Below are 27,552 nucleotides of genomic sequence, written 5' to 3' on the forward strand. Positions count from 1 at the left end.
TGTATTTTATATTTTTGGAGTTTTTCTGATTACGAGTGTAATATATAAAATTAAAATGTGTGAATGTGTTCAGAAATAGAAAAATATTTAAAATATAATAACAATGATTTGCAATGCTATAGGGAGATTACATAACACGGTCATGTGCCCCATAATTACCTTTCTGTAAACAATGGACCTCATATGCCACAGTAGTCCCATAAGACTATACTACCAGTATTTTTGCTGTACATTTTCTGTGTTTAGACATGGACAAATACCATCGTGTTAGTTACCTCAGTATTTAGTACAGTAAAATGCTCTACAGTTTTGTAGTCTAGGAGCAATAGGTTATCTCATAGGTATGGAGTAGGCTATACCCTCTAGGTTTGTGTAAATACACTATATGAAAGTCACACGATGCATTTCTCAGAAAAAAATCCCCTTATTAAGCAACTCATGACTATATATAACCTAAGTGTATTAAACCTGTTTTTTTTTTAATAAACAAACACATGGGCATACATGTGTATACATTTAGAAATTAAGATAATAGTTTATATGCAAATGTATGTCTTAAATATTTGCTTGCTATTATTCATTATTCTCTATTAAACAATATTTTATATTAGATTTTACTTCTAGGAAGCTTTGCTTTCATTATCCACCAAAATAGGCCCTTTCTTAGGTGTATAATTAAGATTACCATACTTTGCTAATTTATTACTTATTTACTTGTTTTCCCCACCACCTGAACTACATGATAGTAGGCCTATGTCTAATGTTTCATTTAATCCTTAAAACCAATACAGGCTTTAGCAAGCACCACTTTGTCGTTGATGCTGTGTTGCATTGGTGGATAACCTGTCATCATATTTGCGTGTCGTGGTTTATGCTACTATTTCCTATTGCTTACTTCAGTAACCCTTGATATATTTTCTTATAAATATATATTTGGTTCTATCTCTGATTATCTTTATAGATTTCCAGAAAAATACATTACTAAATTTAGAAGGAGGCAAAATAACCATTGGTCTCTTTGGGTTGGCCAGCTGTAGTGGCTGAATTTGTGGGCTCTGAAATCATACTTCCTGGGCTTAGATTTAAGCTCCTAACACTTAATTGCTCTATATTACTGGAAAAGTCGTTACACATTATAAATCTTTAACTTCTTAACCTAGAGAAGAAGAGGAAGTAATAAAATCTACCTTTCCAGGCTCTTGCAAAAGTTAATGCTGTTAATTCTGGTAAACATATAGCCCAATGCTTGGCACCTGGTCGGTACCAGATATATTCTATTGTCATTATCTTCTAAATTGTGACTTCAAATGTTATTCATATAACGAATTGCTTTTCAATAAATATATGTAATGCTTTTTGTTCTCATATTGCTGCCAAATTAATATATCTGATTCTATCTTCATCAAAAGGAAAAAATACAACTATTATTCAAAAGTGCAAGAATTCCAAGATATATCTAGTTTGGAGCATCTGACCCTAAACAAAGATTAAGGACAGAAGACTTTATTTTAGACAGACAGCCTGTTGGCAAACCCAGTACAAAACCACAACATTAAATATTATTTGTAAGAACCTTTGTGAACTTTGACAAGAATTCCAGGGTTGCTTTTTTCTTTTCACTTTTCCATTGTAATAGCATTGTAGTTATTTAATCAGAGAACTTATCCCATCCAGACATAATTTATTGGCTTATATTTCAGTAGAATTTAAAATTATCTTTGTACTTAATTTTTTGTGGGTGATAAATATCACATGCACAGAAATATGAAATGTTGAATAGGTTTTCATTTTTCCTCCCTGTATTATTTGACTACTCCATCAATTTAATATTAGGTTCTAATATTTCTTGATTATATGTTACATTTTCAGATCTTACATATGTTGCAGTGTGATTATTCTATTTCCTTGATCTGATCAATTTGTTGAGTAAACTGCACAATTTTACAGCTGTTTAATAAATCTTACTATTATATTAAGCTTTATTATAGTTTATAATGTATTTATTTTTATTATATATTTTTCAGTTTACTCTTATATCTCTGGTTTAAGAATTATTTTAGTTATTACAAAACAAATGTTTTTGGAAGCTTAATTGGAAGTATATTAAACCTGTTGGATAATTGAGAGAAGCAGACAATTTTTAGCCTACTGACTCTTGATCCAGAAACATTTATTGACATTTTATGACTTGAGTTATTTCCATCTAGTACAGATTTGTATTTCTGAGTTAAGGAGAAAAACTAAAAACTTCATGGTTTCTTTCATAAAAACATGTTTTCTTTTTCTTGTGTTTGAACAGAACATGACCTGTTTTTCAGGACAGCTTAATTGACTTGAAATGTATAGTTACTCCTTACTTATTTTGGCAATAGGTTTTCTGTCATTTTGGATGTTTGTTGTGCTTGTAATTTATCAACATATTCTGAGTTGTTAAATACTTTTTGTTGTTGTTTTGGTTTGTTTTATAAAACAAGCTGGGAAATGCGTCAGACTACTAGTCAGATGCCAGTTTTATACACTGTACAAGTGCTGGAGACATGGCAATACATTTGATCAATGCAATTCCTCTGAGGAAACAAAATACAAATTAAGAGAAACAGACAAGCAACTAATAGTTATGACATAAATGGAGACTGTTTGAGGTCACAGAAAAAGACTCCAATAATGCAGCCTGGGGGGAGGCAAGCAAGATTGTCCTCCCTTCCCCAGTGAGGCTGTGGGCATGTAGTCAGGATCAACTATCAAACGATAAGAACTCACCTAAATTCACCTGGGGACATAGACTATGTAAGATTATTTCACCATATAAAATACATAAGATTACTTGAACCTTCTTCAAAATGGTTCTTTGAAACAGAAATAATAGTAATTACTTTTGAGCTCAACTTAGGCAATAAAACTGAGATAAATTAACAATAGTTGTCTACTAATTCATAGCAGAAAATTGTTAAGGATTAACTTATTCAAAATTTATGTTTTATATCTTTGTCTACTACTAAGTACTCACAAATAAAAGATAGACAAGAAACAAATGCATTTTACAGAAAATAATTTGAGGTACCCAAACATCTTTGGTTGGCTATTTTCTTTAAAAGATATGAAACTATATAACCATGCATATTATGCTATATTGAATATTACACAGTTATTTCATGCTAGTTTAAAGTTACTTCTAAGCTCTTAGTGAAACTGAAACATTAGATAGCAATTTAAAATATGAAATGTCTAAACAACTATAAGAACTATTATTTTAGAACATATATTTTAGATGTATGCTCTAATCAAGGATATTAGTACTTAAAAATACTGTATTTAAAAAATTTTTTCCTATTTCTTACCAAGAGCACTATCATTCCTCTGTTCTTTACATAACTATGGCTTATGGAACCTTGCATTAGCATAGAAAAAAGTTGGTTTTTATTAAGAAATGTTATGAGATAGTTTATTGCCGTAATTCAAGGCTGTGAAAATGACATGGTAGAAGACCTACTGGATCTGCCTTACAGGTAGGGTCCAGCCCTATAGGGTTCTGTGAGCCCCTCCCTGCTGGTGAAGAGATGAGAAACTGTAGAAATAAAAGAGAAAAGAGAGTTTGGGCTCCGGGGTCCACTGTCAACCAAAGCACGGAGACCTGCAGTGGCCCTGAGTGCCTGGACACTCTTACTTTTATTGAGTACAAAGCAGTGGGCAGGGAAGGTAGGGTGAGGTAATGGTGGTCGGTGATAGGGTCAGGTAAATCATGTGTCTTGAAGATAGGGGGCACAATACTTTCAAGCAGCCGAGGAGAGGAGAAAACCTAATGCGTCAGCGCTCTTCGCATATTTGTTAGAAATGTCAAGGACATTAATTCTTATCTTCTGAGAAAAAGAGAAACCAGGTGCAGAAGCAGGGTGTGAAAGTAGACTTGGGACGTGACCGCTGAAGCACAGCGTCACATAGAGACAGTTAAGCCCCTGGATGTCTGTGGGCTTCCCTGACAGCTGTCAGGCCCTGCCACAAGAGCTTGGAGAAGCGGAGTTTTCTCGTAACTTCCCCAGGAAGGAGATGTCTCGGCCATTTTGGACATCTCCTTCCCTAGGTGGCTAAACCGGGCGCTTTCACAGTGCTGGTGCTGCTGCACAGCCGAGGCGCCCTCCAGCAGCCCTTATATGGGTGTGACAGAGGGCTTAGAGCATCTTGCCTTAGGATCACTTTGTTCACAATGTCACCTCAGTTCCATGCTTCATAACCGGGTAGTCAGTAAAATTAAAGGTTATATTGAGTATATATCTTTATGTATAAGTAACTATAAGATTACATATGATTATATAAAGGAATAACTATGTGCCTACATTTCTAATTCTTTTCTAAATCAATATTTATATGGGAACGGGCTGAGGCTTCAGACCCTTGCCATGGCACTTGCAGGGTTTTCCCCCACACTACCTATTTAATTGTTAAGGAAGACACAAAGTGAGCGGATTGTTAACCAACTCATACTTGACAATAGACTTCTTTCACTTAAATGGGAAATCAGTAATTCACACAAAATTTGACTGAATGCTTTGCAACAAATGCTGTGTGTCTGAAAATCACCTGAAAGAAAACCAGCAACTGGATTGTGGTGATAACCTTTCATCTTCGGCTCCTTGATAGTCCTTGTCTGCAAGGAATACAATCCCTGCTTTCACATATACTTGTCCTTGTGCTATAAACAGTGTAACTAAAATGCTGTTTCAGTGTGTTGAGTCATGATTTCAATAATATTCTATGACTGTCACATACATACTTATCAACGGCCATGTCAGTCCTTCGTTCACAGAACCCTTAAACAGCTTATATGCTGTACTGGTTATAGTTATCACTCATTATCCACAGGAAATTTGTTCCAGGATCATGGAATCCTAAGGATGCCAAAATCTGAGGATGTTCAGTCTCATATAAAATAGCATAGTATATGCATCTTACCTATACACATCTTCCCATATACCTTAAAGTGTCTTTAGAATATTTATGACCAAATACAATAAAGATATTATGTAAATAGTTGTACTGTATTGTTTAGAGAATAATAATAAATTATCTACATTTTCAGTACAGATGAAATCAATCATATTTTTTTCTGAATATTTTTTATCTGCAGATGTGAAACCTATGGGTAAGAAAGACCTACTATATATGAATGATTTAAAAAGATAATGATAAATCACTGGTAATACTTTGCTTAGAAAGATATTACTTTCCTGATCCCGGCTGTTTACTGACACCATTGTTGTAGACCCAGTTTTCCCAAAACCTTTTCACGAATTTGCCGTGTCTTCACACAATAAACAATGGGGTTCATAAGAGGTGGCACTAGCAAGAAAACATCAGCAATGAGGTTTATGGCCACTGGGGACTTGTGCTTGCCAAAGCGGTGCATGGATGCCAGAGCAATCATGGGCACATAGAAGATGAGCACAGCACAGATATGGGAGACACAGGTGTCGAGGGCCTTGAGCTGCTCCCTGTGGGATCCAATTCCCATGACAGTCTTCAGGATGAACACATAAGACACAGCAGTGAACACACTGTCTGACATCATACAGAGGGCAACAAAGAAACCATAGAAGAAGTTGACTGTGTTGTCGGAGCAGGCCAGCTTCATGACATCCTGATGGAGACAATAAGAATGAGAAAGTAGGTTTTTCCTACAATAGGTCAACCTCTTAAGAGTAAAAGGAAATGGAAGTACTTAGACCATGCTTTTAATGAGAAACACCATCCCCATTTTGGCAACTCTGGCACTGGTGAGGATGGAGCTGTATCTCAGAGAGTTGCGTATGGCCAAGAAGCGGTCCAAAGACATGACCAGAAGCACTGAGGACTCCATAACTGTGAATCCATGAATAAAGAATTCTTGAGCGAAGCAAGCATTTGGGGAGACTCCTGTGGCATTGAATACAAAGATCCTCAGCATAGTGGGTAGGGAGGAGAGGGACAAGCCCAGGTCAGAGACAGCCAACATGGAAAGGAAATAGTACATAGGTGCATGGAGTGAGGGCTCAGTTCTGATCACAAAGAGGATTGTGCAATTGCCTATGATGGCCACCAAGTACATGAGGCAGATGGGGACAGAGATCCATACTTGAGCATGCTCCAGCCCTGGTATCCCAATCAGAAAGCAGGTGGTAATTTCAATTTCAGAAGAATTGGGAATGTGCATGTTGAGTTCATTGAAAAGTCTTTATTCTCAGGTCTGAAATGACACTGAACACAGATCTCCTATGTTCATTTCCCTCCTTTCAGCATGTCTGTCTAGGAAATAAAGAAAATGGAATTGTGAAAGATTTCTTATTTTAAGAAATAAAAGAGAGATATTACTTCTAAACAGACTATAAAAAAGTCAGATGTTAACTGAAAAGGAGACCCAGGAATATGGGTACTGTGATATGTCTTTGTTAAGTCCTCAGAAAACATATCCACAGAAAGAGCAGTAACTTTCAAACAAATTCCTCTTGTGTTATCAGGCTTTGCCTTACCACATTTCAACAACAAATTGTATAGAGGCAGAATGGACTATAGGACTCCCTTCCCTGATCTGGAATGAACCTAGAATAATAATAATACTAAAAGAAAAAGGACTGGGAACCCCAGGAAGTAGGTACTAGTTTTGAAGAATGAAGAAAATTAATGGTTTCTTCAATTTCTAGTCATTTGCTACAAACATTTTTTCAGGGAAGGTGTGATAGGCTGTTCTCCCATTGCTATAAGAAATGCCTGGAGCTGGGTAATGTACAAAGAAAAGAGGTTTAATTGGATCATGGCTCTGCAGGCTCTTCTAGCATGGCACTGGCATCTTGTGGCCTCTGGGAGCTTTTACTCAATGCAGAAGGTGAAGCAGGAACAGGCATGTCACATGGCAAAAACAAAAGTGAGAGAGGGAGGGGAGGTACCACAAACTTTTAAACCATCATATTTTGTGAGATCTCACTCATTATCAAGAGGACAGTACCAAGCCATAAGGGATCTGTCCCCATGACCTAAACGCCTCCCAACAAGCTACATCTCCAACATTGGGGATTATATTTCAATGTGAGATTTGGGTGGGATAAATATTCAAACCATATCACCAGGCTCTCAGCTTCTAAAGCTCTTTTTACTCACAAGCTCTCCAAAGGAAGCAGTCCAAAGTAAGGACACAACATATGCCATGTATGATGGACTATTAACCCTCTCTTACAGCATAGCGAAAATCCCACCTTTTTTATGGCAGTGGTTACAATGTCCTTATGTATGACCAATCCATAATGGTGCTCTCCATCTTTGAGGATGGGAGGAGAGAAGAGATTCTTGGACTTTCTCTGCAGTTCAACGTACACTTTCACAGCTATGGAGTGGCTCAGCTAACTAAACTATAGCAAGATTGGAGACCTAGTGTGTAACAGATGAAGTGGGTTGGTACTATCTGGGTCCATTTCCCCCCCTGGCATTATAAGATAAATAGCTGCTCCACAACTCTAAAGCGTTTTCATAGGTAACTGAATTAACTATGTATATTTGAGAGTTTTCATTTGCTTTATGGCATTATGCATATCCAAGTTGATAAGGCTCCAATATATATAAAGCATCCATCTCTACTCCTTGGCCTATAAAAAGGTTTTATTGAGGGGCTAGGGCATGGTAAAGAACTCTTGACAATTAGGAACAAAACCACAAACGTTTCAATGAGTTTATCCTCCAGAATGGGACTCTCATGAGTCATTAAGGACAAATCCTCTTCTAGAAGACCTGGGCTACCTTCCAAAGAGGGTAAAGAAGTTGTTTTGTCATGATCTGGATATTGGCAACTCTCTCTTGCCTAAAGTCCACAGGGAAAAAGTGGGCAGAGCTCCTTTTGGGTAGTGTATCATTAATTCTTTAGCAACTCCATTAGATCAACTTAGAAGTGTCTTGCTCCTTAAAGTCTTCCCTTCTAATCACTCCAAACAGAGTCCATGTATCCCCACTATAATTTGCATTGCAACTCTGTTGCAATACCTCAATTTTCCTGTGATTTGCAATTTATGTGTCTACCTTCTGCAGTAGCCAAGACAATCATTAAAAGCCCAGTTTGTGCTAGGCCGATCTTGATATTTTCTGCACCAAGCACAGTGCCTGGCAAATAGCATACATCCAATAATTATTATTTTAATCTTATTAAATTGAATTGATTTCCATTTGCCAAAACTAATATTGAGAATTATTTTTGTTCTGTGTGAGTCATTGAAGCTTCTTTCTTTCAAAGCAGGTACATCTATAATTTCTATATGAGGATCTTCTCTGATTTGAGGATGTAAGAGTCTTGCTTTGGCATGACCTCTGTCGTTTTCCTCTAGCCAGAGAGCAGAGTGCATTGATGTATTTTCCTTATAGTTACTCAGTGGTTCAGATTTGTTCCAATGTGAATCTCATGTCAATTCATTATTAATATTAATTTAACACATATTTTAATAAATTATGATTAATTTCTTTCACTCACATAACATTTTACATTTTCTTCTGCTAAATCTTTTCCCAGCCTGGATTTAACCCTCTGGCTTTGGAAGATTTTGAAGTTCTGCTTGATTCCTGTCTCTTTCTTCTTGATTCCCTGGGCTTTTCTCTCAACTCCATTCTATATGCCATAGTCAAAGTCATGTTTAATGCCTTGCTTTCTCCCCAGTCAGGATGCAAAAATGGTCAGTGTAGTATAATATATGTTACATAATATCTTATATGTTTTATATAAAACATAATATAGATCCAATAAACATGTTTTAAGGTTTAATTATCAAAGTCAAAGAAAGTGAATTAATGAATGATAAAACAATGTTTACTATATAATCCTTCATTCTTCCAATATTTCCCTTCATATTTATATAAAAATCTATAATCCCTGCCATAGCTGATAAGGCCCAGTAGGAAAAGACCACTAGAAACTTCCTTAGTGTACTACCATCACACTCCCTTTAGCAGTCCCTTAAAATTCCAACATCCCTCCATCTCAGAACCACTGTACTGCTATCTTCTCAGCTCAAAGGCCCTTTCCACAGATGTTTGGGTCATTGTTCAAAAGTCATGTCCTCAGAAAGGTCTGCTTTGAACATCCTCACTCTCTCAGCCACTCTCTTTCCTTTTATTCCTATTCATTTATTTTAAATAGTCATATCTCTTTAAGTATTGACAGTAAGAAGAAAAATCCAACACTATCACTGTATTGTTTTGTGTACCTCTGTCACATAGTAGACCTTCTTTTTTTTTTTAATTTTTTATTGCATTTTAGGTTTTGGGGTACATGTGCAGAGCATGCAATACAGTTGCATAGGAACACACATGGCAGTGTGTTTTGTTTGCTTTCTCCCCTTCACCCACATTTGGCATTTCTCCCCAGGCTATCCCTCCCCACCACCCCCTCCCACTGGCCCTCCCCTTTTCCCCCCTATGGACCCCAGTATTTAGTACTCCCCTCTCTGTGTCCATGTGTTCCCATTTTTCATCACCCGCCTATGAGTGAGAATATGTGGTGTTTCATTTTCTGTTCTTGTGTCAGTTTGCTGAGAATGATGTTCTCCAGATTCATCCATGTCTCTACAAACGACATGAACTCATCATTTCTGATTGCTGCATAATATTCCATGGTGTATATGTGCCACATTTTCCCAATCCAGTCTATCATCAATGGGCATTTGGGTTGATTCCAGGTCTTTGCTATTGTAAACAGTGCTGCAATGAACATTCGTGTACATGTGTCCTTATAGTAGAACGATTTATAGTCCTTTGGATATATACCCAGTAATGGGATTGCTGGGTCAAATGGAATTTCTATTTCTAAGGCCTTGAGGAATCGCCACACTGTCTTCCACAATGGTTGGACTAATTTACACTCCCACCAACAGTGTAAAAGTGTTCCTTTTTCTCCACATCCTCTCCAGCATCTGTTGTCTCCAGATTTTTTAATGATCGCCATTCTAACTGGCGTGAGATGGTATCTCAATGTGGTTTTGATTTGCATCTCTCTGATGACCAGTGACGATGAGCATTTTTTCATATGATTGTTGGCCTCATATACGTCTTCTTTTGTAAAGTGTCTGTTCATATCCTTTGCCCAATTTTGAATGGGCTTGTTTGTTTTTTTCCAGTAAATCTGTTTGTGTTCTTTGTAAATTCTGGATATCAGCCCTTTGTCAGATGGGTAAACTGCAAACATTTTTTCCCATTCTGTTGGTTGCCGATTCACTCTAGTGACTGTTTCTTTTGCCGTGCAGAAGCTGTGGAGTTTCATTAGGTCCCATTTGTCTATTTTGGCTTTTGTTGCCAATGCTCTTGGTGTTTTGTTCATGAAGTCCTTGCCTACTCCTATGACCTGGATAGTTTTGCCTAGATTTCCTTCTAGGGTTTTTATGGTGCCAGGTCTTATGTTTAAGTCTTTAATCCATCTGGAGTTAATTTTAGTGTAAGGTGTCAGGAAGGGGTCCAGTTTCTGCTTTCTGCACATGGCTAGCCAGTTTTCCCAACACCATTTGTTAAACATGGAATCCTTGCCCCATTGCTTGTTTTTGTCAGGTTTATCAAAGATTGTATAGTTGTATGTATGTTGTGTTGCCTCCGGTGCCTCTGTTTTGTTCCATTGGTCTATATCTCTGTTTTGGTACCAGTACCATGCTGTTTTGATTACTGTAGCCTTGTAGTATAGTTTGAAATCCGGTAGTGTGATGCCCCCCGCTGTGTTCTTTTTGCTTAGAATTGACTTGGCTATGTGGGCTCTCTTTTGGTTCCATACGAAGTTCATGGTGGTTTTTTCCAGTTCTGTGAAGAAAGTCAATGGTAGCTTGATGGGTATAGCATTGATTCTGTAAATTACTTTGGGCAGTATAGCCATTTTTACGATGTTAATTCTTCCTAACCATGAACATGGAATGTTTCTCCATCTGTTTGTGTCCTCTCTGATTTCGTTGAGCAGTGGTCTGTAGTTTTCCTTGAAGAGGTCCCTTATGTTCCTTGTGAGTTGTATTCCAGGTATTTTATTCTTTTTGTAGCAATTGTGAATGGCAGTTCGTTCTTGATTTGGCTTTCTTTAAGTCTGTTATTGGTGTAGAGGAAGGCTTGTGATTTTTGCACATTGATTTTATATCCTGAGACTTTGCTGAAGTTGCTTATCAGTTTCAGGAGTGTTTGGGCTGAGGCGATGGGGTCTTCTAGGTATACTATCATGTCATCTGCAAATAGAGACAATTTGGCTTCCACCTTTCCTATTTGAATACCCTTTATTTCTTTTTCTTGCCTGATTGCTGTGGCTAGAACTTCCAGTACTATATTGAATAGGAGTGGTGACAGAGGGCATCCTTGTCTAGTGCCGGATTTCAAAGGGAATGCTTCCAGTTTTTGCCCATTCAGTATGATATTGGCTGTTGGTTTGTCATAAATAGCTTTTATTACTTTGAGATACGTTCCGTCGATACCGAGTTTATTGAGGGTTTTTAGCATAAAGGGCTGTTGAATTTTGTCAAATGCCTTCTCTGCGTCAATTGAGATAATCATGTGGTTTTTGTTTTTGGTTCTGTTTATGTGGTGAATTACGTTGATAGACTTGCGTATGTTGAACCACCCTTGCATCCCCGAGATGAATCCTACTTGATCATGATGAATAAGTTTTTTGATTTGCTGTTGCAATCGGCTTGCCAATATTTTATTGAAGATTTTTGCATCTATGATCATCATGGATATTGGCCTGAAGTTTTCTTTTCTTGTTGGGTCTCTGCTGGGTTTTGGTATCAGGATTATATTGGTCTTAGAATGATTTGGGAAGGATTCCTTCTTTTTGGATTATTTGGAATAGTTTCAGAAGAAATGGTACCAGCTCCTCTTTGTGTGTCTGGTAGAATTCGGCTGTGAACCCATCTGGACCTGGGCTTTTTTTGTGTGGTAGGTTCTTAATTGTTGCCTTGACTTCTGCCCTTGTTATTGGTCTATTCATAGTTTCAGCTTCCTCCTGGTTTAGTCTTGGGAGGACACAGGAGTCCAGGAATTTATCCATTTCTTCCAGGTTTACTAGTTTATGTGCATAGAGTTGTTTGTAATATTCTCTGATGATGGTTTGAATTTCTGTGGAATCTGTGGTGATTTCCCCTATATCATTTTTTATTGCATCTATTTCATTGTTCTCTCTTTTCTTTTTAATCAATCTGGCTAGTGGTCTGTCTAAGTTGTTGATCTTTTAAAAAACCAGCTCTTGTATTTATTGATTTTTTGAAGGGGTTTTCGTGTCTCAATCTCCTTCAGTTCAGCTCTCATCTTAGTTATTTCTTGTCTTCTGCTAGGTTTTGAGTTTTTTTGATCTTGCTCCTCTAGCTATTTCAATTTTGACGATAGGGTGTCAATTTTGGATCTCTCCATTCTCCTCATATGGGCACTTATGTGTCCCAGCGATTCTGGCATGTTGTGTCTTTGTTCTCATTGGTTTCGAAGAACTTCTTTATTTCTGCCTTCATTTCGTTGTTTATCCAGTCAACATTCAAGAGCCAGTTGTTCAGTTTCCATGAAGCTGTGCAGTTCCGGGTTGGTTTCTGAATTCTGAGTTCTAACTTGATTGCACTATGGTCTGAGAGGCTGTTTGTTATGATTTCAGTTGTTTTGCATTTGCTGAGCAGTGCTTTACTTCCAATTATGTGGTCAGTTTTAGAGTAGGTGTGATGTGGTGCTGAGAAGAATGTATATTCTGTGGATTTGGGGTGGAGAGTTCTGCAAATGTCTATCAGGTTTGCTTGCTCCAGGTCTGAGTTCAAGCCCTGGATATCCTTGTTGATTTTCTGTCTGGTTGATCTGTCTAATATTGACAGTGGAGTGTTAAATTCTCCCACTATTATTGTGTGGGAGTCTAAGTCTCTTTGTAAGTCATTAAGAACTTGCCTTATGTATCTGGGTGCTCCTGTATTGCGTCCATATATGTTTAGGATCGTTATTAAATAATTTTAGAGAAAACGGAATGAACACCTTCTATTAAGACAACATGGATATATTTTTGGTCTAATGAGATCAATTCTGGATTTATAAAATTATCTTATTAAAATATCTTGTGGTAAGCATTAGTTTAAATAATATTATTGGCTGGGCACAGTGGTTCATACCTGTAATCCCAGTGTTTTATGAGGCTGGGGCAGAAGGATTACTTGAGACCTGGGGTTTGAGATTAGCCTGGGCAATATAGAGAGCTCCTGTCTCTACAAAAATAAAATAAAATAAAGTAATATTCTTTAAATGTTAAAAATAATTCAATATTAGTGGAATGAATAAAAATGAAATAATTAAGATAGCTTATTAGCCTTTGTATATGTCATTATAAAATTAGTTAATTAGGTGTTTTGTTTTACCCCAAAATGCTAAGATGTGGGGAAAGTAGACACAGACGCAGAGTGGGTTAAAAGAGAAAATAGAAAAATCAGGGAAATAGGCATTAATTTTTATTGCATTAGGCTAGATCTTTTATATCTGCTATTTCATTCAATCCTCACAAGCATTATTATTTTTTATTTACAGATTTGAAAACTGAAGCATGGAGGAATTAACTTCTCAAAGAACAGATTTTATTATTAACATGTGATTTGAATAGATGTCTGATTCTAAGCTTTTTGATCTATATCTTGTTTTCTATATCATGTTAATGAATATAACTCAAAATGTTTGGAATGCAAGGAAATTGCATTCTAATTGAGGATGTGTACAAATTAGGTTACAGCATGCAATATAAATATTAAGGAAGGCCAAAGCCTTGGGCTTCATTTCATGTCAGCTTCTTTGCCCTGTAGAGTCACCTCCAGAGCGATTTTAATCAACAAATGTCTTTTCTAATTTCTGAAAAAATGCATCATATAAGAGGAAAAATGTCCATAATTATTGTTGGTAGCAAAACTCAACAAATGGAGCCAACTCTGAAAGAGCAAGATCTGCTAAGCCAGATCAGGAGGGAAGGAAGGTAAGAGATGACTGGAGCCTTAAAAAGCTGAGGTGAGAAATAAGAGAGGTTAGCTAATTTTAAGAAAGGAGCGAAAAGAAAGCATTGGGAAGTATTACTATGTGCTAGATTAGATTTTTTGCTAGATTGTTTTTATATTCAAATATTTCTGCTTTCCAAATCGGTTCATTTTACTTGTTTAAACTTGAAAATGTATATTTATGTATGGAGCTCTTTGGCTTTATTTATGAACAGGAAGTAGTAAAATAACAAAATTACTACTTTGAGAATAAGAGATAGAGTTGGCACAGCCCTAATCAGTCAAAAATGTAATAAACCTCCCATATAGCCACATTTTTAATTAAAAAGGGACTAATGCATTTTCCCCACCTATAGTACCTTATGTAGAAAATTTACTCAAATATTTTTAAGTAAATTATTTCACAAAGAAAGCTTCAGATTTTTGCTACTAATAGGTATTAAAATTCAACATCATCTAAGGATGCTTTTCCTAGATGATGTCTTAAATTCTCTCTATACATCATTCTACTTAATTATCAGAGCATTCTTATGAAGTAAGTATTATTAACTCTGCTTTATAAGTTAGGAAAGACAGACAAATGAGCAAGTAATAGAACTGGAAATCAAACCTCGGTCTGTGTCATTCTTCTGCTGAATGCCACGTATTACCTTATACAGCTTCCTCTCCAACTGTATATTACCCGTTTGGCATAACCAGGTTGTTCTCTGGTCTCTATTCCAAAGTTCTTAAAATTACTTGAAATCATAATGTCTTTTCACCCACTCTTTCTCCCAAGACCGAAGCCCTCACCTCTGAGTCCAGTCTAGTGGCCAGAACCGTGTTATTTATGGACTGACTTCTGGCCCTGAGAAGTCTGCTTTTTCTGTTCTTTGCTGGGGCAGATCATTTGCCCTGCTGTCAGAGGAATTGTCCTATTCCCCAGTCCCTATCCCCCACAGAGTTTTGAGTCTACCTGCATTTTCTCTAACTGTGAACAAACAATTGTATGATTTCTGAGATGAACAACAGATAGGTGAAGTGAAGTGAACAATGCCAACATTAAGGGGCAGCGGAAAGACTTAGTGGCTGGGCACAGTGGCTCACACCTGTAGTTCCAGCCCTTTGGTAGCACAAGGTGGGAGGCTCACTTGAGGTCAGACATTTGAGATCAGCCTGGAGAACACTGGGAAACCCTAACTCTACAAAAAATAAAAATAACTAGACAGGCATGGTGGCACATGACTGACTATAGTCCTAGTTACTCAGGAGGGTCACTTGAGCCTAGTAATTTTAATCTGGAGGAAGCTATGATCACACCACTGCACTCCAGGCTGAGTGGCACAGCAAGACCCCATCTTGGGGTCTTGGGGAAAGAATAAATCACATTTATAAGTGGGTGATGAACAATGAGAACACATAGACACATGGAGGGGAACATCACACGTGGAGGAGAACATCACACATGGAGGACTGTCATGGGGTGGGGGATAAAGGAAGGATAGCGGGGGTGGGGGTTAGGGGAAGGATACCATTAGGAGAAATACCTAATGTAGATGACAGGGTGATGGATGCAGCAAACCACCATGGCACATGTATACCTATGTAACAAACCTGCATCTGCATTTTCTGCACATGTACCACAGAACTTAAAGTATAATTTTAAAAAGATAAAATAAATAAATAAAATTTTCATAAATTCTCCAAATTTTAGTGAAAGTCTCCTCTTGTCTGGCAAAGATAACTCCAAGATAAGCTTCCTGCATTTCCCACTGAGATCATTTTATTTGTTTGCTTTTCACCTCTAAGTTCCTCCCATGTCAAAATTTTGGAGTTTCTATTACAGCTACCTTCATGTATGTTCTTTCCAAGTCTCAGTTCTTAGAGCACTTATATTTCAGACACACTTGAGGAGATGAAGTCATATTACAAGGCAATATTATGTTACGGCCCTATTTTACTTACCATTTAATCACATAGAAAAACAGAAATGAGTTTATTCTAGCGTTTTCTCTGCCTCAATGGCCCATGTCTGCTTGCCAAGACTTTTATCTACACACCACTGATTCCTTGATCTGTCTTCTTTGTTTTGCTCTCCTGGGACACTGGTTCCTTCAGCCCTGCCACCCTCTGTAAACAAATGATTTGCCTGAAACATTTTCTGGAAATTCCCAGAGGAGAGTCTGGGTCAGGATCAGATCACAACTTTAACTCACTGGTTTTCACAAGCATTGCCATGGTCAGACAGGGATGGACTAAAAGTTTTGAACTAAACACAGCAGAGAGTTCACTTAGAGATTAGGAAATCAGCTGAGGCTTCCAAGAAATCACTTAACTCCAGATTAATCAATGTGTTATTCTAGGTTCATGTTTCTTTGCTGCTGCTTCTTTTTCTTATAATCAAGGGAAGTGTTTTACCTTTTTTATGAATAAATTATAATTTACACATAGTAAGATGGATAAACACAAAGTGTACAGCTAAATGGATTTTTATCCATGTATGCAAGCAAGTAACATAAAAAATAGGAGTGCTAAAATCTCAAAATCTGAGTGTGTGTATTTCTTTGTTACTTCTGTTATTTTGTTGTGTCTTTTGCAACTTTCCTACCACATGTAGATACATTAAGATGGCTATGACTTCTTCATGAATTTACCTTTCATCATTGCAAAATGTCTATTTATCCCTGGTAATACATCTTACTTTAAAGTCCATGTTTGTTAATAATAATATGACTACACTGACCATATACATTCATATGCATAATATATCTTTTTTTTCTTTTTTAAATTGCATTTTAGGTTTTGGGGTACATGTGAAGAACACTTTTACCTATGCATGATATATCTGTTTATATCACTTTACTCAACCTGTCTTTATATTTAAAGTGCATTTTATAATCAGCATGTATATTTTTAATTCATTGTGACAACTGCTATTTTGTAATGGGGTCATGCTATCAATCCATTTATTTTTATGATTATCATTGTCTTACTTATTTCCCCCATCTTTTTCTTTTATTTGTTATTGCTTTCTCACTTATTTTGAATCTTTGAATCCAGTAAAATCAAGTATGTTTCAGTATTGTATTTTATTTCCTCAACTGGTGATTTAGCTATACTTGGTTATATTTTTTTAAAGTTGATTCTTAGAGTATGAATCCTTAACTTACTGTAGTTCATTGTAAATAAATATTATATTGCACGTATGTAATACAAGAAACTTTTAATAGTATACTTCCATTTAATTCATATTAATTCTGTATGTAATTATTGTTAAGTACATATTTCTACCTGTGTTACAAACCTCTCTATACATTGTAAGTTTTAAATGGCAAATAATTTTCCAGCAATTAAGAAAATATTAAAAAGTTTCTATTTGTTCAAATATTCACCCTCTTTGACATTTTTTATTCTTTTCTGTTCATTCCAGTTCTCCCCTTGTATTATTTTATTTTGCCTAAAACCTGTTATGCAGTTTTCATCCTGCCACTACAGCTACTTCAATTAGGAACTCATTATGCCACCAAGGAGGTTGCTTATATCAGAAGCTAGCTGATATAAAAATTGTCAGATCCAGTCAATGTTCTTTATAGTTTAGGTTCTTTTCCATGATATATGGACTATGATGAACATTGATCTGTTACATAAAGATCTTCAAACTTTGTTCTAACTTCTAGAACCATCCACATGCCACGTTGTCCCTCTCTGTCTTAGTCACTAGTATTCCAATCTTTCGCCTTCCAACAGCTTGGCCAATCAGCCAAGTTACCCACCAATAACAATAAGCTAAATTTTTGTATATTCTTACACAGAGCCACCTCTTGTTTATACAAAGAGGATGAGTATGTCCATCAGCTGATTTGTCCATTGGCTATATTTCTCCTCAGCAGTATCTTTCAGGGTCACTCCAAAATGGATCAGTAACACATCTACAGTTCATTTTTGGCATACCAACTTTACTCATTTATGAACTAATGTGGCCTTCATCCTCCACCAGCTGGTCCTAAGGGATCATCCACATAGCTTAGGGAAAGTACACCACATTGCAAGAGTAGTAGTGCACTAACATCAGTGAATTTTGCATCACCTCTCTGTGCTCTTTCAGTTGGGCTTGACACTCTTACTTGTGCCTCAGCCTGAGTATACTTCTTTCTGTTATGTGGGTAGAATTAGCACTCAAAGTGAGGCACACGCTGCCTTCAGAATTTCAGGAGGTCACTACTTGTGGTACCTTCTTCTTGATGTTAAAGGAAAAAAAATGCATTAATTTGTCTATTACCTCAGAGAGGCTGTCACAGTTTTTCCTGTGCCACAGGATTCCTAAAAACTTCTCTGATGTTTAAGATTCCTACACTTTTGTGTGGGTGTTTATCTCTATCCTCTACCACATATGGGGCACTGTGTTTTAACAAGAATGCCAATATACTTGCATTTCGTGCTAGTCTACCAGATTAATATAATGTCATCAATATAGTTGGCTAAGAAAATATTATGCAAAATGTCTAAAGAAATGAAGTATTTTCAAATTATTATAGAAGATTGAAGACAATATATTTGCCACATCAAATGCCACATATTTAATAATCAAGTCCATGTTAATCTTCCCTGGTGAAAATACTGCATCTGATATAGAACTTTCAATTGCTATTTCTACTTGGCTGAGATTGAAGTCCACAGTAGTCCTCCATGACCCTTTTCTTTACACACACAAAAGGAGCCAATAAGAGAGTCTACTTGGCAAAGAATGCTCTACTTATAAAGAAATCTTGTGAGCTATCTTTCCTCTGAGTGCTATCTCAGTTCACTTCAGATGACAGTTTTAACAATAAGTTGCTACAGCATGTCAGGGACCATCAACATTTCATCTTTAACCAGTGATGTGGTACTTATTGTGATGCATACAGTGATTAATCCACCTCCAGAATTTTCTTCTTGGCAATCTGTTTTTTAGAATCTTTCCTGGTGTCAACTGGCTTAGGTTGGATTCTCCAGGAACAGAACCTATGATGGAGATTTTTGTGAAAATGATCTACTAAAAGGGTGCTTTCAAAATAAGGGGAATAAAGAAGGTGCAATAGGACAGTAGATGAAAGACGAGCAATGAAATGTTTTTGCTTTGTGAATGATGTCAGCCTGGTCTTACAAGGAGCTCTAAAACATAGGTTGAACCACAGAATTTGTCTAATATTGAGGCAAGAGGACAGACTTTTGCATCTCAGATTCAGCAAGTCATTTGCCACTGGTTCCCCCAAGGTGTGGAACATAGCTTTCTAAGCAAGGCAGATCCCAGTAGGCTCAGGGTAATCCTCAGGGAATAGGGTAGAAACAGGTTTGAGCAATTATCAGCCAATATTCACAGCATCTGTAACATCGATGAGCCACTCTAGTGAAGGACATCTGGGCAGAGCATCAACAGTACACACACATATGATAGCGTTAGAAATGTAAGATATTTCAGATATATTTATCTCCTTTTGCCCTTTGTGTAATTGTTGGCATGCATTTTAAACTCTACGTGTACTTAAAATTTATATGACAGTGCTATTAATATTTTTGTGATCCTATTTGTTCATATTTGACTACATATTTTCTTTATTCTCCACGATTTTGTTTTTCCATTAATGGGCATTTTATTCTGCCTGGACAACCTTCTGTTATTATTAGTAGTAGTTATACCAACATTAAAAATTGCACTATTATTTTGTATTTTACGCTGTTAATAAATCATATTTTTGTTTCCAACAGAGGAGTAGGAAAAGAGAAATAGGTACATCTAGGTAAAGTGAAGGTCAAAGTGGAGAGTTCTTGCTTTTATCCTTCCGGAACTTACTGAGCATCTGATTCTGGTAAGTTTAAGGAGCTGTAAATCCTTTTGGAAGCCTAAATCTAAGGTTTCACTAAACAGTTTATATCTGAATGCATGTCTATGAGGAGGAAGAGTAAGTGGCTTCAGTGTGTGTGCATACATGAGAGAAAATATATTATGGCCTGAGGGTTAAATAGGAAGGTTAAATATTGGAGTGTTTTTCTAATACCCTAATATTGGTAGAGACCTATATTACTTAATAATATGACAAATAAAAGCAAGCTTTATGGTCAATTAAAAAATACAAATTACTATCTTCCAGTCTAAGACTTGATGTCTGGAGGGAATGGCTGGGAAATTTTGTTGAAATAGTTATTTGTCACTGGTATTTACTGATTATCTTTATCATGTTAGAAACTGTATCAGACAGTCTAACACAAGTCTGAGGTAGGTACCATTGTTTACAACATTTCACAGAAGAGCAAACATCTGCTTAAGCAGCTTTCCTGGGTTTGCACAGGGTAAATTGCCAAGCTGAGATTTATACCAAGCTGTCTGTGCATTAGTTGGAGAACTGTTTTTGCCTTAAAGAATAGCAATTCTAAATGGCATGGGCAATATTTGATCTGTGGACTGCCTTCCTTGAAACATTCCCTTCTTTTGGCATCTACTATATTCTGCCTCTCTGAATATTCCTTTGCAACATGCTCTCAACAATCTTCCTGCTCCTCAGTGTTCAATGGGATTTAAGTTTTGTATTACTATATGATTTCATTTACTCTTTGGTTTCAGATATCATCTATCATCTATCAGTACTACTGAACAAACAGCCTTGTTGAACTATCTCTTCTGAAGTTCATCCACATCCAAATGCATACTCAGTGTAATAATGAGTTTACCATTGAAAATATGAGAGGAATGGACATCAATATCCCTTAGTTCCTGCCACAGAAGAAAAGGGAGAAGGTGCTAAAATGATTCTACATATTTATATTCCTTCCATTCACATTCATTCTTTGCATATTTGCTGAGAGCCTTTTATATTCCACATATTATATTATATTGATATTGATGACAGATACATGAGGATAAATACAACCTTTTCCAGACCTTTAACATTGAATAGTCAATATGTATGGTAGTAGTGGAGTTGGGTAGGATAGAGTTACATGAAAGTAGTACGTTATAAAACACTGCAGAATCTTCTATAATAAAAGATGCATGACAGATGCATTCTCTGGAAGATCTAAATCAATATCCCTCAGCAAAATGGGGAAAAAAAAGAACTCCAAGTTAAGTGCTGGTAAGAAAGCATAGTCCAACGTATACCAGGAGAATGGCTTTAATGACATCTCACAATCTGCTACCACCTTTACAATATACCTATCCTGTGTTTTGCTTAGGTTCACTAACATGGTGGGAGATTAAAGTTCAAACTATTCAAGGCTTTTTCCATGTAGAAGATGCAGATCCATTCACAAGCTGCCAAAATATTGTTTTTTTTTTGTTGTTGTTGTTGAATTTTAGGTTTTGGGGTACATGTGAAGAACATGCAAGATAGTTGCATAGGTACACACACGGCAGTGTGATTTGCTGCCTTCCTTCCCATCACCTATATCTGGCATTTCTCCCCACGCTATCTCTTCCCAACTCCCCACCCCCCGCTATCCCTCCCCTGTTTCCCCCGACAGACCCATGTGTGATGCTCCCTTCCCTGTGTCCATGTGTTCTCAAAAGTTTCTTAGAAGACAGTACCTAGAAAAAGTTAAATATATTGGTCCAGGACTGCTTGTTATTTACTATGTACTTTTAAAATTATCCTAAAAAAATCACAATATACAATATAAATTCACAGTTAAGTTTTCATAGAAAGGAGCTCAATAAATTTTCAGTGCCCCTATGTTCTCCACTGATGACTAATGACATTTTTCTCTTGCAAGTTGAAGTTTAAAAAATTCTGGAGTGAGGATACCATGTCCTGTTCTCTCTAGCTTTCCATTGGCTCTACCTTCAGCTTTTGTATTTTTGCTATTTTTTATTGAAATTATTAATTTCATAATTTTTATTTATGCATTTACTTAGAAAGCTTATTAAATAATAGCTGGAATATATAATGTTTATCTTAGAGATATGTTTTTCTCTGACAGTTTTACCAGTATTGACCTGTTTATCTTGAAGGCCAAAAACTTGAGGATAAGTTGCAAGATTGCATATTTTACTTCTGAAAATATAACTTGTATATTTTTTAAAAGAGTCTAAAATAAAACCAGGTTCAGTTTATTATGTAGGTAAATTTTTAACTCTATATTTCAAACAAAATTGGGTGGTTTGGATTTTTTTCATTTAGAATTTATTTGACTAAATATGCATTTATTTGACTAATTTCTATGACTAAATACAGAGATATGAGATAAAATCCAATCAAAATAGATAAGATAAACACGCACACAATACTGCTGTAAAGCTTCAAATTGTTTCTTGAAATAAAATGATAACATGAAGCGTGAATCATAAGTGTTTGGGCTATGAAATATCACATTTAATACATGAATATATCATGAAGAAATAAGGATATATAACTCCGAAGGATTCATCCACTGTTTTATTTCTCCAACATGTTCTATTGGAAACTACTGTGTAACCAATGTTAATATTTATAGAAACTTGTTTGTGGTTTATAAACCTAGAACTGTGTTTGGAATTTCATAAACATCTATAATCATCAAAACATACCAAAATTGCATTCATTTTACAGATTTAAAATAAGGCCCAAATAAGTTAAATAAGTTAAAGTCAAACAAAGGGCAAATGTGTTTGAACAGAAATCATTGTGTTTATTGTTATATAACACTTGATATAACAGATATATTTACTCATGTGTGAAATGTGCACAAGTACCTACCTATTAAGTATAAGAGGTAATCTATAAACTTACTTTATAGCATTTAATACGTAATATTTTCCAAATATTTGCAGTGATCTCTGAATATTTTCTTAGACCATTTCTTTTTTTTTGAGACAGAGTCTCACTCCGTCACCAGGTGCCAGGCTGGAGTGCAGTGGTGTGACCTTGGCTCACTGCAACCTCCGCCTCTTGGGTTCAAGCAATTCTCCTGACTCAGCCTCCCGAATAGCTGGGACTACAGGCGTGCGCCACCACACCCAACTAATTTTTTTGTATTTTCAGTAGAGACGGGTTTCACCATATTGTTAAGGATGGTCTCGATCTCTTGACGTTGTGATCCGCTCGCCTTGGCCTCCCAAAGTGCTGGGATTACAGTTCTTAGACCATTTCTTTCAAACTTTCTACATAAAGCTCAGAGATCTTATTTTGAAGCCAATATGGGTACTGCTGAAGACCATGGAAAAAGGAGCAGAAAAGACTCTAAGCGTCTTATTACCGTTTCAAAGAAGCTCCACTTTGATATGTTTTATATATTTGGTTAGAAATTTTAACAAGTAGGGCCGGGAGTGGTGGCTCATGCCTGTAATCCCAGCACTTTGGGAGACTGAGGCAGGTGGATCACCTGAGGTCAGGAGTTTGAGACCAGCCTGGCCAACATGGTGAAACTCCATCTCTACTAAGAATACAAAAATTAGCCAGGCGTGGTGGCACACACCTGTAATCCCAGCTACCCCGGAGGCTGAGGCAGGAGAATTGCTTGAACCTGGAGGGCGGAGGTTGCAGTGAGCTGAGATTGCACTATTGCACTTCAGCCTGGTGACAAGAGCAAAACTCCATCTAAAAAAAAAATAATGTAAAAAGTCACCAACTTAGGCCAAGTTGTTAGAAGTGAATTTACCATGCTGGAGAATATGAACATGCTTAAGAGCTTCTGGTAAATTTTGAAGAGTGCAGTTGATTAACAGCCAAATGTGCTTTTGAGTATAGTATATGAATGAACCCCTTATCCCCACAAAACTGAGTTTTAACCAAAAGCATGACTGCTTTTCATTTACATGGTTTCAGATCTGGCTAATGAGCTCATATATGCCTCATCATGTCTGATCTCAATAACTCTGAAGTCAAGCTTTTCCTTCTGATTGGGATCCCAGGACTGGAACATGTCCACATTTGGTTCTCCATCCCCATTTACCTCATGTACCTGATTGCCATCATGGGCAACTGCACCATTCTCTTTATCATAAAGGCAGAGCCCTCGCTTCATGAGCCCATGTATTATTTCCTTGCCATGTTGGCTGTCTCTGACATGGGCCTGTCCCTCTCCTCCCTTCCTACCATGATGAGGATCTTCTTGTTCAATGCCATGAGAATTTCACCAAATGCCTGCTTTGCTCAAGAATTCTTCATTCATGGATTCACTGTCATGGAATCCTCAGTACTTCTAATTATATCTTTGGACCGCGTTCTTGCTATTCGCAACCCCTTAAGATACAGTTCTATCCTCACTAGCAACAGGGTTGCTAAAATGGGACTTATTTTAGCCATTAGGAGCATTCTCTTAGTGCTTCCATTTCCCATCACCCTAAGGAGATTAAAATATTGTCAAAAGAATCTTCTTTCTCACTCATACTGTCTTCATCAGGATACCATGAGGCTGGCCTGCTCTGACAACAAGATCAATGTCATCTATGGCTTCTTCATTGCTCTCTGTACCATGCTGGACTTGGCATTGATTCTTTTGTCTTATGTGCTGATCTTGAAGACTGTACTCAGCATTGCATCTTTGGCAGAGAGGTTTAAGGCCCTAAATACCTGTGTCTCCCACATCTGTGCTGTGCTCACCTTCTATGTGCCCATCATCACCCTGGCTGCCATGCACCGCTTTGCCAAGGACAAAAGCCCTTTTGCTGTGATCCTTATTGCAGATATGTTCTTTTTGGTGCCACCCCTTATGAACCCCATTGTGTACTGTGTAAAGACTCGACAAATCTGGGACAAGATCTTGGGGAAGTTGCTTAACATATGTGGGAAATAAGAACGTGAATAATTAGGTAATACATTATCAACCAGTAAGCATTTACTGGCATTTGCTATGTGTTTAATGCCACAGAAGTCACAAATGAAGGACTAGAGGAAGGAACTGAAAAGCTGTGTAGTGCAGAATTTATAATAAAGTTGAGAATATAATTTAACAGAATAGAAAAAAATAGTCAAGACATAGATAAAATATAGAGGTTTAATTAACATTTTAAGAGGAGTGGAAACAAAACACTTATATGATGAAGCAGCTGGACTTAAGTCAGCCCATAAAGAATTAATAAAATTAGGGCAGACTGAGATTATCATTCAATTAGTATCTATCAAAAGTACAGATGATATACAAAGTCTAATCTCGTGTTATCAAGGAAAGGTAAAATAGCAGAGCACATAGCAACTATGAAGGATGCCGATCTGATTAGAATAGAAAGTATAATTTAACAAATAAGCAAGTGATAGTTTTGCATAAGATAAGTGAACCAGATTTTGGAGCACTTAAGAAAGGATTTGAAAAGTCTAAATTCAGGAGGTATTGAAATGCCAATTTAGTCTCTGCATGATAAATTTAAAGAAGAGTGTGCCTATAAGCATGAGCAAGATGGATTGAATTTGAGAAAGATGAGGAAGATTGACAGGAGAAAGCACAATAATCCTGTTGTAAGTAATGACTCAGGATAGGCAGGGAGAGAACGGAATCATTTAGCTGTTATTGTTATTTCTTTGTTACAAAACTAGCATGTAATTTACAGAAAATTCGCACATTTATCTAAGATAAGATAAATTTTAAAAGATAATTTTAACCCCCCTATGATTTTGCTGTTTAGCTTTTTCCTGTGATTTAGTCTTTCCTTTCATCTTAAAAAAAAATCAGCCATTCTAATATGTTTTTAAAAATTTATTCCTGCTGGACATGGCATTTGGCACCACAATATTTTTCACTAAAATCTGTATTTTAAACTGTTTTCTCATGTATAGAGAAAATATTTTATGGAAAAATCAAAAGATTGCATATACAGTTGAAAATACAATTTGAAGGATGGCAAACAGTTAAGGTTGACTTGGCAGTCTCTCTGGAGTACTGGGGTAAGAGTATCTTAAACAGGAAAGAAAAGCTTATCAAAGGAACTGGAGGCTTGAATGACAATTTGAATTTTGTCTTGAGGATTTGGCACAGGTGACTGAATATTCAAAAACCGCAGCTACAGAGAATTTGAAACAGGAAACCAGGATGCTGCTTATCTGCCACGACTAGGAAAGTAGCCGTGGCCCTCTTAGACAATGATCCTTTAAAATAGATATTTTAAACCAAGTTTGGTTGTCAAACTGTGAAGATCCTCCCTTGCTAAAGTCTCTAATACGCTTCTTTACCAATGGTTTTCCACTGCTGTTGTTTTAGTTCATGTTTAAAACTTCCCCTGGATTCCCAGTCAAGCTATCTGAAAGATCTTTCTAAAATGTAAACTTAACCAACTTAAAATGCTTCGATACTTGTGCAGCAACTTACAAGATAGTGCAAGGCTCTGTATATGTACAAAGCCTTTTCCATCATTCAGTACCTGCTTTTCTCTGTGTTCTCTGTCAATATTCACTGTCTCACACTTCAGCAGAGTAACATAAACACATCATGTTGCTTATATCCAAACCTCTGTTTTTTGTGTATTTTTTGTCAGAAATGCTGCATTTGTTTTCTATTTCTGCATAACAAATTATTAAAGACTTACTGGCTTAAAACAATACAAATGTATTGACTTACAATTCTGCAAGCTGGAGTTATGACATGGGTTTCATTGGAAGTCAAGATGTTAGCAAGCCTGCATTCCATTTTTAAGAAATAGAGAAAGATCTGTTTCTGTGAATTTTCTGGGTTCTAGAGGTAACCCACAATTCTTGCCTTACGGATCCCCTCCTTAATCTTCAAGGCAGGGACATTGCATCTCCTGTGACTTCATTCTATCATCTTATCTCTCTCTGACTATGGCCAGTAACAAATCTCTACTTTTAAGGACTCATGTAATTAGATTTGGTTCACCTGGATAATATTCGCTATTCTGCCTACATTACGGTTTTGAATGTTAACTAAACTGCAAAGTATCTTTTGCCATGTAAAGTGATATATTTACAAGTTTCAGGGATTATAATGTTGAAATCATTAGGAGAAGGTGCACTCTGCCTACCACAAATACATTTCCTCAATTTCTCTTTATCTTGTTTATTTCTCGAGCAGGACATAGCTAGATGTACTGTATTCAGCCCTGCGGACACATTTTTGCTCCAAGTACAACAAATTTATATTTAAATTTTGTTCCCTTTCTTATACACTGATTGATCTACACCATAATTTAAAATAAATAGGAGTCTTTAATTGTTTAAAAGATTGTTTACATCTCTGCCAAATTTGTAAACTCCATATGATACATACGTCTGCACATCTTCATTTTTCTGTACCTCTAGGGCTTAGCACATATTATGACAAAGAAGGGCCCAATAAATGTCTCTTGGTTAATTTGTAAATGTGAGTGACTGTCATGGAATAAAAAAACTACTCATTTCCTAAGCTCAAAATCTTAAGCATTTTCTGAGGATGGAGTCGTCAAATTATAATATGTCAATCATATCCACTTGGAAGATAGCGTGACTTCTTCAGGCAGTTACTTTCCTCCTGCTACAATCATGCCAGGCCTAAAGCACAAACTGTAGTGTCTGCCAAAACTTATCTTCTCTGCTAAAGGCCTGAGGTACTCAATGGATACTGGTTGCACGAATACTAAACCTACAGTCGCTGCAAATTCTGATTTCTGTGTATTACTGACTGCACTTTTAGACAGCTTCCTTCTCTCAGTTTACCACTTAAGTACTTT

General features: G+C 36.6%; 1 protein-coding gene and 1 pseudogene across 1 annotated transcript; one reads left to right on the forward strand and one right to left on the reverse strand.

Moving 5' to 3' along the window:
* Positions 1-5,236: 5,236 nt before the first annotated feature.
* On the reverse strand, positions 5,237-6,184 carry LOC100895804 (olfactory receptor 51A7-like; annotated as a pseudogene).
* Positions 6,185-23,753: 17,569 nt separating this feature from the next.
* On the forward strand, positions 23,754-24,882 carry OR51A7 (olfactory receptor family 51 subfamily A member 7). Its single transcript, XM_002754864.7, has one exon. The coding sequence runs from the start codon at positions 23,754-23,756 to the stop codon at positions 24,690-24,692; it is 939 nt and encodes a 312-aa protein (XP_002754910.2). The 3' UTR covers positions 24,693-24,882.
* The last annotated feature ends 2,670 nt before the right edge of the window (positions 24,883-27,552 follow it).

The sequence above is a fragment of the Callithrix jacchus genome, chromosome 10, assembly GCF_049354715.1.
Source record: "Callithrix jacchus isolate 240 chromosome 10, calJac240_pri, whole genome shotgun sequence".
In the NCBI taxonomy this organism is placed as follows: domain Eukaryota; kingdom Metazoa; phylum Chordata; class Mammalia; order Primates; family Cebidae; genus Callithrix; species Callithrix jacchus.